Source organism: Cornus florida, unplaced genomic scaffold (genome assembly GCF_030987335.1).
Source record: "Cornus florida cultivar Cherokee Brave unplaced genomic scaffold, ASM3098733v1 CherokeeBrave_3.0.0_Hap2_Chr05, whole genome shotgun sequence".
NCBI lineage: Eukaryota > Viridiplantae > Streptophyta > Magnoliopsida > Cornales > Cornaceae > Cornus > Cornus florida.
Window position 1 is genome coordinate 115,540,046 of NW_026775575.1, and position 13,294 is coordinate 115,553,339.

At 34.4% G+C, this 13,294-nt stretch overlaps 2 protein-coding genes across 3 annotated transcripts; one reads left to right on the forward strand and one right to left on the reverse strand.

Moving 5' to 3' along the window:
• The first annotated feature begins 3,952 nt into the window (after positions 1–3,952).
• LOC132308825 (probable serine/threonine-protein kinase PBL15) lies at positions 3,953–6,909 on the forward strand. The gene is made up of 5 exons (XM_059807070.1): positions 3,953–4,454; positions 5,548–5,683; positions 5,777–5,913; positions 6,009–6,132; positions 6,236–6,909. The coding sequence occupies exons 1-5, from the start codon at positions 4,041–4,043 to the stop codon at positions 6,676–6,678; spliced, it is 1,254 nt and encodes a 417-aa protein (XP_059663053.1). The 5' UTR covers positions 3,953–4,040; the 3' UTR covers positions 6,679–6,909.
• Positions 6,910–7,164: 255 nt separating this feature from the next.
• Positions 7,165–12,973, reverse strand: LOC132308823 (protein NUCLEAR FUSION DEFECTIVE 4-like). 2 transcript variants are annotated; one of them, XM_059807067.1, is made up of 4 exons: positions 12,549–12,673; positions 9,501–9,555; positions 8,067–8,992; positions 7,165–7,965 (listed from the first exon to the last, which is right to left on the reverse strand). In XM_059807067.1, exons 2-4 carry the CDS (start codon positions 9,510–9,512, stop codon positions 7,494–7,496), a joined length of 1,410 nt encoding a protein of 469 aa, XP_059663050.1. In that variant the 5' UTR covers positions 9,513–9,555; positions 12,549–12,673; the 3' UTR covers positions 7,165–7,493. The 2 variants fall into 2 exon arrangements, with proteins under 2 accessions (XP_059663050.1, XP_059663049.1); XM_059807066.1 differs by lacking the exon at positions 9,501–9,555 and having other exon boundaries at positions 12,549–12,973.
• Positions 12,974–13,294: the final 321 nt, after the last annotated feature.

Here is a 13,294-nt window from a genome sequence, read left to right on the forward strand (position 1 = left end):
GTTCTTTCTTCTTTCTCTGCCTTTCCATACTAATCACTTGGTGCATGGAGTCATCGCCGTCACCGCCGAGAATGACGTGCTGTCTCAGGCTATCTTCAAAGAAAAAGGAGGGTGAGGAGAGCAAAAATGGTGGAATTTCTGAGTCAAATAGCTACTATGGAGATTGGGGCATGGATGATAAGATTTTTAATTTTTCAGGGAAAGAAGAAGAAAGAGTGGTGAAGAAGGCCATCAAGGATGAGAAGATAGCTATAAAGGAAGCCAAGAAGGTTGTCAAGTTTGTGAGGAAGAAATCACAAAGGTTTGTGTTATGATGAATCAAATGATGGTGAATAAATCCGGTGACACACACAAACACACACACACATATATATACACACACACACATCTTATATATAGATATAGATAGAACTATATTTTCTTTTTACCAATTTTTAATTTATTTTGTCAAACCATACAATGACTATCTCATTTCCTTCGATAGCATGATTGAAATTTTATTTTATTTTAGTAATATTATGACTGAATTGTCCAAGTGTGTAAGCAGAATATTTGAGATAGACATTGTGTGGGTCTCACACGGATTGTGATGTATCAGTTAATAGTCTTTTACTACGTATTAATTAAATTATTTATTATTTCCAAACAATATATTTTTTAAATAATATATTTTACATGTTCCTATACATGTTTTTTTAAAATTTCAAATTTAAATATTTAAAATTTAGAAGGGCATATTAGTAACTTTTTAAAAAAAATAAGACATATCCACATATCCTTTTAAAAATTTCTACTCTCTCGAAAACGACATCTGAATTAATACAGAGGAAATATATTACAACATCCTCACTTGAACATCCCAACCAAAAGAAACCCACAAAGAAAATTAGCTCGTCAAAACTTGCACGCAAACAAGCTTGCACAAACGACATGACAGGAAAAAAAAACTTAAGAATAAATTCACATAAAATATTTAAGAATAAATTCACATGAGTCTCACATAATATCAATTATTGGCCACTTTTCTTTAAATTTTAACATTGACACAAAAATGAGTCATGAATAAATTCAGGTGGATCTCATATGATGTTTTTTTCATCAGCTTCTATCGGTCAATGTATCAAAATATTTAATCAATCATGCTGCAAAAATTGTAATAAAATAAATGTATCATACATTATTTATTAGAATTAGAAATTAAAATTGTAAAGGATTATAGTGGTTTTGAGAAAACTACTCACTCATTCTAAATTAAATGTCCATCTTTACAATTTTTGCTGTCCCAAAATAAATATTACATTTGAAAAGTCAAAATACTATTTTTTGTAATATTACCAATTTAACTTTCTTACATTAAACTTATAAAATATAATACATCACATCAGGTGCATATATTTGATAATTAATTCGCTATCAGTATAATAAATTAAAAAAATATTAAAATTTATCATCTTAAAATGTTAAATTTCTAAAAACAAGACATATAATTTGACAAGAAGGTAGTAGTATTTTTTATTCCATGCGCTCTTGTTATAAGATTTGTATTAGACAAAATATAGAGTGATTTAGATTGAATGGTTGGGATGGAGTTTGGGTTAGTGCGTAGGCATTGAAACTTATGTTACCATCAGTTCAACGATTTGTACAAGTTTTCTTTACTTCAAAAAAAGTTTATATATAGGCCTATTATGATATACCCCTAAAATTAGCCTCCAATGGGCATGGGCTGAAGCTAATATCTTATTCAAGTTTTCCAATTACAACCTAACATTTAATATATCTTCCATAAAATTAAAATGTGAATGATGTACAACATTGGATTGGGGTGGGCTCTATAGCTTTGAATTTGCCAAAACCAGACTAACAATTTGTGTCAGAAACTTAAACCTAGGAAAGTCAAGTAACAAAGTCGAGTTATGGAGTTATAAATACTGAACATACTTAAAGTTCAACAATAAGGAGAAAAAAAAAAAAAAATATATATATATATATATATATATATATATATATATATATATTTCCGCATACATTTGATTGCTTTCTTTTCTTCTTTCCTTCCCCATTTTTCTCACTTCCTTTTAACTTGTCTCATTCTTTTAACCCATAAGCGGGAAGACAGAGAGACGTGGTCCCACAGAATTCTGTCGCAGAAGCTTGCAGATGTGTATATGTAACTCATATTTGAGCCACGTCATCAATTCACAATATAATGGTCCGTCATTGACAAGGTCATATACCGATGCACTAGAAATGGAAGTTAACAAGTCAAGAGAAATACTAGAAGTATGAATAAAAAGACTATCATTATTAACATTTGACATTAGTTTCTGTAAAGTGATTATTCCTAAATCAATAGGTGTTTACACTAAGTTACCATTTAATGAGAAAAACGAGAATTAAAAAAGTCAAAAACCTAAGACTGCCGACGCTATGAGAGGCGTCACAGTTTAGATTAGAGCATCCAAAGCCTTTGGTGCTTGTTATTGGAGCAGGAAAGGGCTAATAGACCAAGCGTCACCGATCACCTCATTTCTAACTGCTCCCCCTCGATATTTTATAAACACAAACACACTCTCTCTCTCTCTCTCTCCCACACACCACACACACTCATATATATATATATATATATATATATATATTATAAGTTTATATAATCAATCAAGTGGGTTGATCTCTTGTTGCTGCTCATCCATATCATGCCCATTTTAGGGGTTCCACTTTGCACATATAAATTCATAAAATTTGTCACGACTTTAATTCCACAGCTGATTATATCTTGTCAAATATGTATAATTTTATTTATTTTAATAAATTTTATCATTGATACCAAGTCATCAATATTTCAAGAACATTAAAGTATTTTTCGTAATTTTGCATCACAATCCAATGGTTAGAAGGGAAGTTTCACGACTTCAATTTCATAGCTGATTATATCTTGTCCAATATGTATAATTTTATTTATTTTAATAAATTTTATCATTGATACCAAGTCATCAATATTTCAAGAACATTAAAGTATTTTTTCGTAATTTTGCATCACAATCCAATGGTTAGAACGGAAGTTTCACGAGGTCATCATAGTTTTATTCTTCCCAAAAAAATTAAGAAGTGAAAAATAAATTCAGCTTTTAAAGTTTCATTAAATAAGAAAATAAGTTATAAAATATATACATATATGGACCAATAAAATTAGCTGAGTGTGAATCAATCTGAAATAAATAAAAAATAATTATCTAAGTTCAAGTCACCAGACTAATTTAAAAATTTTAACCAATATTATTGCTTCACAATATTATATTTACAACTTAAAAAGAAATAGAACCAATAAAAGCGCTAACATCTTGGTGTACATAAATATTATTCCACGCTAATATCGCAAATTTTTTGTTCATACGCTAAGTAAGAATGAAGAATAAAGTCTCTTGGCAGTCATACCAGCCCTCTTGTCACAACGTTGACATTTTATCCAAAAAAGTAAAAACATAATCAATAAAACAAATAAAAATAAAAATAAAATAAAAACCATTAACGAATTTTATACTACCATCTTCTTAATACTGACAAATAACACACATATACCCACTGCATTATCATTGTGAAATTTTAGACCAATTAAATTAACCTAGGTATTTTTTGGTGGTCCCAATTTAGGATATGACTCAAATATACTATATATATATATAGGTAAATGCTATTTTCACAGCTATATATAATGGATTTTATTTCTAATCTTCTCTCACACATATCAAATGTGATTACTTTACCTATATATAGTGTATACTATATTTAGTACTTTTGCATGAAGACATTTTATAGGTGTAAGAAAAGATTATAACAAAGCACTCATTTTAGTAGAGTGGTTGGAGTAGTTACACAAAGAATGTCTGTATGTATAATTTGTGTATATATATATATATATATATATATATATATATGTAAGCTTTAAGATAAGAAAAGTAGTTTGTATTTAATTCTATGATCAACCATTATCCTCAATATATTCCTCTTCCTCCACAACCTCTCCAACTTTTGTTGCAATTATGAAGGACTCTAAGCCATGGAGACCCTTCACAGCAAATTGTTGTTCAGTGGAAGACAATACAATTTTCGGCAATTTTAGCCGGTGCCGGTCCTCCCGGTCGGATTTTTCTAAGAACGTGGCGCCATTACCGTCCTTTCGTCGCCTGTCATTCTCCGATTTGAGTCGTTCCTCGTCGACTCGCATCAATGAGGACTTGGCACAGTCTTTTGGGCCGGACTTGTATGATTTTCAGCTGAGTGAGTTACGTGGTATAACTCAGAATTTTTCGAGCAATTTCTTGTTGGGTGAAGGTGGTTTTGGGACAGTGCATAAGGGTTATTTTGATGAGAATTTAAGGCAGGGTTTAAAGGCTCAAGCTGTTGCAGTTAAGCTTCTCGACATTGAAGGCCTGCAAGGACATCGCGAATGGCTTGTAAGAATATAATAACTTCTTCTTTATCTTCCGAATATATATATATATAAAAAATAACTTCTTCATGTTTTTTTTCCCCTTCGAAAGTGAAATATTTTACAAAGAAATTGATTTTCTTCGTAAAGCCTTTCATCATAATATCACCAAAATTTTAATGGGATTTTTTATGAAAAAAATAATGTTGTTGTATTTAGATAGTTTCTTTATGATCCACCAAATCATATGATGTAATAAAGGTTAAAACTTAAATAGATATGTACACAGTAATTTTTCATAAAAGTGTTGTTATAAGAAGATATTTCATAGGTCTAGGCATGTTTCCGTTATATCATTGGCAAGGCATGAATAATTATTGCCCCAATACAACCTATAAATGTAATCTTATTGGAAAGATTATAAGATTTATAATTAATAAAACAATCTTTATATATATATATATATATATATATCTCAGCATATTTAATTAATACCTAATAGAACCAGAAACCGCCCCGACAATTTGTTAGGCCTTGAGAATATTTAAGCCCAGCCCGGCCCAGCCCAGCAGGATGCAGAATATTGCTTGTCCAAGCCGCTTCTCTGATTGGACTAAGGTTGGCCTGTGCAAGCTACTCGGCCCATGCCCACCCATGAACTATAACATGGGAAAGTAGTATATTTTCTTTTCAAAAAAAAAAAATAAATAAAAAATAAAATAATTACTTAGAGTTCAGCCGACCCACAACTCCTATTATGATTATTTTAATTTTTAATGGGAGTAGAGGGTGACTCTTTGGCAAACAAAGAAAAGTAGAGCATTTCTAAAAATCATTACCTTATTAACATGTTTGGTACAAATGGGTTCCAACGAAAATATGAATGTGTAAATTTACTTAATTTTTAAAAAATAAAATAAAATAAAAATATTTGGACTTATATATTAAATGGGCAATAGCCCAATCAGTACAAATTAACCTTTCCAAAGTGAAGGTGGGGTTCGAACTCCCACGTAGACATAAATATGATGTTAATAGGGTCAAACTCTCATTCTCATGCATGTTATTAATCATAACCATTTATAATTATGATGTTAAGTTTTGTTTTGTCCATGAAGGCGGAAGTGATATTTCTTGGGCAGCTTAGGCATCCAAACTTAGTTAAACTGATCGGGTATTGCTGTGAGGATGAAGAAAGGCTTCTTGTGTATGAGTTCATGCCTCGCGGCAGCTTAGAGAATCATCTTTTTAAGAGTGAGTTTACAATATCGCCTTCCAATTCATTTTGATTTTCTGAACAATATAATCTAATCCAATTTCATAACTGTATGACGACAATGATTGCAGGGCTTTCAGTGTCATTGTCATGGGGCACCAGATTGAAGATTAGCATAGGAGCAGCCAAAGGACTTGCCTTCTTGCATGGTGCTGAGAAGCCTGTCATATACCGCGACTTCAAAACTTCCAATGTCTTGTTAGATTCTGTATGCTTTCAATTCAATTCCATCTTGTTAGCTTCATTGCACTTATTTGTTTGAAATTTTATAATATATATAATCTTCACTACTTCTTTTACCAGGATTTTAATGCCAAATTGTCTGATTTTGGACTCGCGACGATGGGGCCTGAAGGATCAAACACCCATGTTACAACTCGAGTGATGGGTACCTATGGATATGCTGCACCTGAATATGTCAGCACAGGTAATGTTTCAACAATCAACCATAATATTATTATTAACTTCTCTGCTTCAGCAGAGTATATATACCAAAATATATGCTAAAGTAGTGTGCCAAACTAATGCAGGGCACTTGACCACCAAAAGTGACATTTACAGCTTTGGAGTGGTGCTTCTAGAATTGCTGACAGGAAGGAGAGCAATGGATAAAACAAGGCCAAAGAGCGAGCAAAACCTTGTTGATTGGGCGAAACCATACTTGACTAGCAGCCGAAGGATACGTTGCATTATGGACCACAGACTTTCTGGCCAATATTCTGTCAAGGGAGCCAAAGAAATGGCTCTTCTCGCATTGCACTGTGTGAGTTTGAACCCAAAAGACAGGCCAAAAATGCCAACCATTATCGAAACTCTTGAAGCCTTGCAACATCTCAAGGACATGGCAGTAAGTTGTGGGCAGTGGCCAGCATCGCCCAAACCTAGCAGAAAAGCAGTTTATTCTGCCAAAGGAAGGAGAGAGAATGGAGCAGCTGGGATTCATAGGAAGCATTCTCCAGTTGCTGCAAGCTAGTGATCTCTAAATTAATCAAATGGAGGCCTAAGTAAGTATAAAGAAGTGTGTGTACATTTTGTGTGTTAGAAGAACACAAACATGAATTTTTAAGGCATGTCTAGCTTCCTATATGTGCAAGTATATATGTGAACGGTGCTTATGTCTACTACATATATTTTTACATATATTCTCCTTTCATAGTGTCTTCTACTTCAAGAACATTTTATCCGAGTTCATGCTACTGATCTTGCAGAGATTAACTCAGGAATTGATATATGGTTAAATCAAACAGTCTTGCATTTTTCTACAATCATCACAGACCATTTATCTCTGTTTATAGAAATTTTTATTTTGAGATTGATTTCCATGGAAATTTCAAGAATTTGGGGGATTTGAGAGAGAGAGTCACCTCGGGCAGAGGAGGATCCATCTATGTCAAGTTTTGAAGTATCACAAGGAATGAAAATCCATTTGCTTAAAAAAAACAAAAACAAAACCAAAACAAACAAAGAAAAAAACAGTACATTGTGCTTGAATATCACCAGAAAATTTCAAACTAACCTCAGTAAAGTAAAACCCTTCACAAGCTTCAATGTCCACCATAATTGGTAAACCTCAACTCGACTAATTCAAGAAGATCAAATTTTTGGCTTTACTTCTTGTTAATTTCATTTCAACTACAAGGATCTCTCTCTCTCATTGAAAATGAATTTATATAAAATGAATTTATATAATATATATGAAACAAAATAGGTAAACATTGACATTTCTATACATTGGAACCTTCTCCAACCATTTAATTTGTTACCATGGGTCTCCTTGATGGCAATTCACTAATATAGTGTAGATATCCGGTTCTGTTCAAATCGGTCATAAGCATGTCGAGTTCTTAAGAATAACAGTAAACTTGCTGCTAACCCGAAAATAGAGATGCACCCCCACCACACAAAGGTTAAGAAATAGCATTGTCTCCCCATGCACACTACTGAGTCATTCATTACACCGCCTCCTGTGCTAGAACTCGCATTGGCATCATAAACCAGCGCAGCAAGGAGACCGTAGACAAGTGACCCAATTGGGATATTGGTTATGAGTATGTTGTGGTTGACACCCACACTATTAGGCCCAAACAGTTCAGATGTTATTGAAACAGCAGCTGCAAATATGAACCCTGAGCTTAATCCAACCAAGGCAGTGCCTGCTTGGAGCGCCATCTCACTGCCTGCTGCAGCAAGCAAGAAGAAGGCAATTGGGGCCGGAAAAAGTGCAATGGCTAGCCAACCGGTCCTTGCAAAGTAGATCTTCCTGCACAAGTGAACATTTTCTTTAGTGTCATTATATAAATTTCTTCATTGCTATGTCAGCATCAATAGAAAATCTAACTGATAACTCGTTTGATTACTTACGCACGCATGAAGTCCGGGGCTGCTGAAATCAAGCGGCCAAAGAAGGAGAAGGATGAATAGATTTTGATAAGGGTTGAGGTCATTGAATTTAGTCCAAGTGATTGTGCAATCTGCCCTAGATTATTACTGTAGACTAGACCAATTGTACCTCCACAAAAATATGCAATATAGTATAGCCAAAAATCCAACCTACGAATAAGCATCTGTGCGTTGTGCTCTTCTCCAAGCATTGTCAACCGATTTTTCTCTATTATTGTCTCACAACACCCTTCACTAGCTCCACTAGTTTTTCTTGGAACTAAATAAGTAGATGCATCACCATTAACAGAGTTAGTGACTCCATTTCCTAAATTACTTGTCTCCCGAGTGATGAGTTCTTTATGAAGCTCAAGATCATCCACATCAACAAGAAGGAAGCCTGAGCCTTCAAGGCGGAAGCTTGAGTGGATAGCATGACGGAACCAATCTCGAGCATAGATCATGCCAGGGATACCTAAGGGGAGGATGAGGAGGAAAACGGCCCCACTAAAGAGGATACGAGCTGTCATAAAATCCGTTGAACTGAGAAATAGTAGATAGAGGCCAGTGACAACGGCCAAGAAATTTAATAGGAGGAATATAAAGGAATCACGTCGAACTGCATCAGGGGGAAGGGGGTCCAAAGGAGGTTGGCGAAGAATCGGTATTAGTGCTGCAATGGATGTGAGAATCGGTATGACAGCATTGAGAAGAAGGTATAATGCATCGGACGATGGGTTAATTGCATTGGCAGCAAGGGTGTATAAGGCTGCACTTACACCATTGAAGCTCACTGTTAGTGCTATTGCAAGAGGCTGGTTAGCTGGGAAATTTCGAATGCAGAGAATGAAACAGACTGTGTTGAACCAGCAGATGCTACATCCAGCCAACAAACACAGAAGAAATACCTGCAACAAGTTTCAAACAATCAATCTCAATCAAACTAGTAGAAGGGTTTAAAAGGTAGATGTGATGCAAATTTGTAGTGCCATGTTTGGGCAAAATGATATTTGAAGTGGCAATGTCACTGCGCTAATGAAATAATAAACTGATATATTACTTACAAACAGAATGAAGATCATGATTCTAACAAAATAGTGATCTTAATATCATGCAGGTATTATGAAGAAAAGAACAAGAAAAGCCAAAAGATTTAGTGCAATGTCCCAATATAAAACAATAAAAATTATAACTAAAGCTATATAGTTGATCCCATACACAGTAAAGCTAGAAGAATTAACGACTCAATTTGCAAAAGCAAGAAAGAGAACTAATGAGTCTATCACATGTAATGCACAAGGATTTAAGTTGAATCATTTAAGAAAATGCTAAATTGACAAAATCAATGCGTCCAATGTAAGTGCTCTGTTTAGAAAGCAAAAAAATTCTTTTATTCAGCATAACAATATTACTAACCTCATTCAGCATTTCAGAGCTTGGTTGGAATTTAAAGTTGTAGGGGACCGGGTCTCTGAAACAAGTTTACAAGGAAATCTGTCTCAAACGCATTTCGTGTGCCATTTTCATTTTTTCTGTTTTTGAAACTGAGCAAGTTTGATAAGGACAGACCAAATGGCCCTAAAATCATGATTGTGAAATAATTGAGCTGTTTAGGAACAGCTTGGACTCGCCTCATTAAAGGCTTGTTTAGTGTTTGTTCATTAAGTAAAACAAAACACGCTCGAACCTGAATCATATGTATGCATACTCAAAAGTAACCGGTTGAAGCTCAAATAATAATATGCTAAACTTGCATAGACGTTGACCATGAGTTCTGTATTTTATCGAGGAACCAAGAATAAGAAAATGTATATCTGGTCTTCTAAACCAGAGAAAGGCAGTTGCCTCATCCTTGGACATACTGAAACGAACAAACTAATTAGGTCATAGATATATTTGCAAAGCTGTGGTGGATTTGGTCAATAATGCATGGTGGTTACATTTAAGTCCTTGTGATTTGTCATTATAGCCTAATGGGTTAGATAAGGAATTACATTGTCAAATGAAGAAAACGAAAAAAAGAATGAAAAAAATTGGAGTAAATGTTAGATTGTCAAATGAGTTTTATGTGTTTTGCAAATAATAGAGGGCCATGATGCATATGATCAAAGTAATGAGGAACTGAAATCTTATGTCTTTTATGTCTGACTTTGAAAGTTGAAACTAGCTGCCAAAGTAGAAGACACCAACCAGTCTTTGAAACTTTGGTGCTCAGCAACTGGAGAGGCAGGTTTGAAAAAGGATCTGAGAATGTCAAGGATTGGCCAGGAGGGTCTCTTCACGCCTTCTTTTTTCTTCTCATAGGAGTTATTTGACAATGACAGCCTTGACAGTTGAATCCTATCGTCAAACAGATTTAATGCTCACAACACAGTTGGAACGGAACAAGTATCTTTATTTCGCTTAGATCACCTTGACATTTGAAGCCTTTGTTACGCCAATGCAATGCATGGGCGTGCTAATAAAAGTTCCAAGTGTACAGTAAGGAACCTCCATTGGAGGAGTGAAAACCAAAAACAATATAATAGATAATAACATTTGTTTTTTCCATTTATAGATGATAGTAACATATGCTTAACCATTACGCAAAGTTGGTTCCACACAAGTATAGTGCCAGAAGTGAAAAAAAAAAAAAACTTCAAAACTATGTGACACTTTTTTTTTTTTTTTCCGACCTTGTCTAAGAACCTACTAGCACACTTGTATAAAGTGGCAAACTTGAAATATGTTTTGTCATATGAAAATATATACATATATGTTCTGTCATGTCCTAGCTTTTATTATTGAACCAAATAGTGACACTTATATAGTACTTTCTAAGATATCCCCACCCAATTGTTGAGGTGAATATAAAGCATTTGTTTTGAAAAGTGTTTTCAATCTTTTCCGTCCACTTTCTAAAATTTTCTCTTGATCCACTTTGTTCATAATTAGCAAAGTGGAAGAAGTCATGCCTGGTCTAATAAAGTAGGTCTAATAAGTAAAAGTGACATGGTAGGCTGTCAATCTTTATAAAAATAAAGAAATTAAAATAAGTCACATTCCATCAATCCATCCTCGTTAAAATCCTACACTTTCCTCCTCCTCCTTTTTTATAATTCTCACTAATTTAGAGCTTACAATTAGATTTTTTTTTTTTTTTCTGTTCTTTTAAAATTTTAAATTATTTTTTAATTAACTCAAACTCAATATATTTAAAATTGCATTAAATCTCATTCTTTAAAAAGAAAATAACCAAACTACCCCACTGTGTTTTGAATCTGTCCAAAACATGTCATGTATCTAAGAAAATTATAAAATAATTAAATTTTAAAACGTATCCAATTATGGAGTCATGTTTGTGATACTCCTAGATGAAAAATATCGATTCTTTTTAGATTATCATGAGAATCTTTAAATGAAGAGTCTATGTTTTTTAAATTATGTAACACAATTTTAGTCCTTGCATCTGCAGACCTACTGTGATACTCACAAGTCTACTGAACTTGCACGGTCACTGTAATTGCAACTGTGGGTTTATCTCTGAATAGTTGGTTAACCTGAGCCACATCTTTTTCTATTTCTTTTTTTTAACCTGAACCACATCTTTACATGATGCTGATTTTGTCCTGTTATACAATATATATATATATATATATTGAAAGTCAAGCATTAACGTCCAAACTGTTAGTTACAAAAAATCAAAACTAAAATTAATTAGAAGAAAAAATATAGGAGAAGATACTCCGTGTGACATCGAATTGAAGTTACAAAAGGGACTGGCTGCCTATTAGAAACAATAGTGGCTCACACTAGGCAAGTGTTCGATCCCTGCCAATCTCATTATCACCCCTGCCTTACTCAGTGTATTCTTGGAACGAGCCTCTACACCCCATGTTTGTAACCTAGGGTGAGTCCCGAGGGCCCAGGAGAGTTCCTGATGTTAACTAAACAAACAAACAAACAGTGGTGGGCTGGCACTAGGAACTATGTGACTGGAACGTGTGAATGGCCTGTCTGGCTATTAAAAACCACCCAATAATGAAATTGGTTTGGTTGGAGTGTTTGGACTTGAGTTGAAGATGGAAAGGAACATAACTGAAAAAAATATTATATTTAAATAACTCAAAAAAAATACTATAAAAAACCAGAGTTAATAAGGAAAATTATTTATACTTTGTTAATCCCCTCATAATCAAGTAACGATTCACAATTATCCCAACCAAAAAAAATTATCAAGATTCACAATTATCTCAAACAACACAATCTTTATACTCCAGTTATTTACTCATCATATCAATATATATATATGGTGGAGTGCAATTAGCAATATTCCAAGCCACAATTGCCACTTACGATGAAAATCCATTCATGGCATGTTGCAGAGAAAATGAAATTATAAATTATATAATTCACACACACACATATATATATATATATGTTTATACACAGAGAGAGAAAAAGAGATAAGAGTAAAAAACTAACCACGAAGTAGGGCAAGCTAATGATGTTCCGAATGACGAGCCATTGAAGACCATACCCAAAAAAGCCCATGACGGCCGCCACGAACATGACCAGCCACAAGGGAAGGTACATCAACGCCAGGCCGGACGACCACCCAACCGCCTTGCCGAGGTCGGAGGCCACGGCCAGGTAGTTGAGCTGCACCTGAGAGATCCCCAGCACCGACTTCATCTCCGACGAGTAGGCCGAGAAGTCGAAGTTCGTGCCCGTGAACGCCTGAATCCATATAGTCGCCACTAAAATCATCCACTTCCGCGATTGACCCGCCATGAAGAGGATCTCCGGCGGTAACTACCCACGGCGGCGAATGTACCCGGCGAATCAGAAGCTGCGTGGTTGTGGGTGGAGGCAGTTGTTGCGTTTGTTCATGGTGTCTCTACTTCGCCTCATTTATAAGTCGCACACTTTCCAATCTCCAAATAACGACAAAAAAAAAAGGTAATTTTCTGCATAGTATTTATTTTCTCTTACTCCGTATTTTCTTTTTACTGCTAAGATGTTTTTAAAAAGTTTTTGTATCACTTATAAATAAATAAATAAATAAGTTTTTGTATGATAAAAATGTTGTACTCCGCTAAAAAGCTAATGAACTTGCTTCACGTGGCAGCATGTGTTCAGCAGTTTGCAATAACAGGACAACTGCTTGACTGTGATGCCACTAAGGAGGAACTGACTAGGACATAGGACATGAAATAAGGCCATTAATT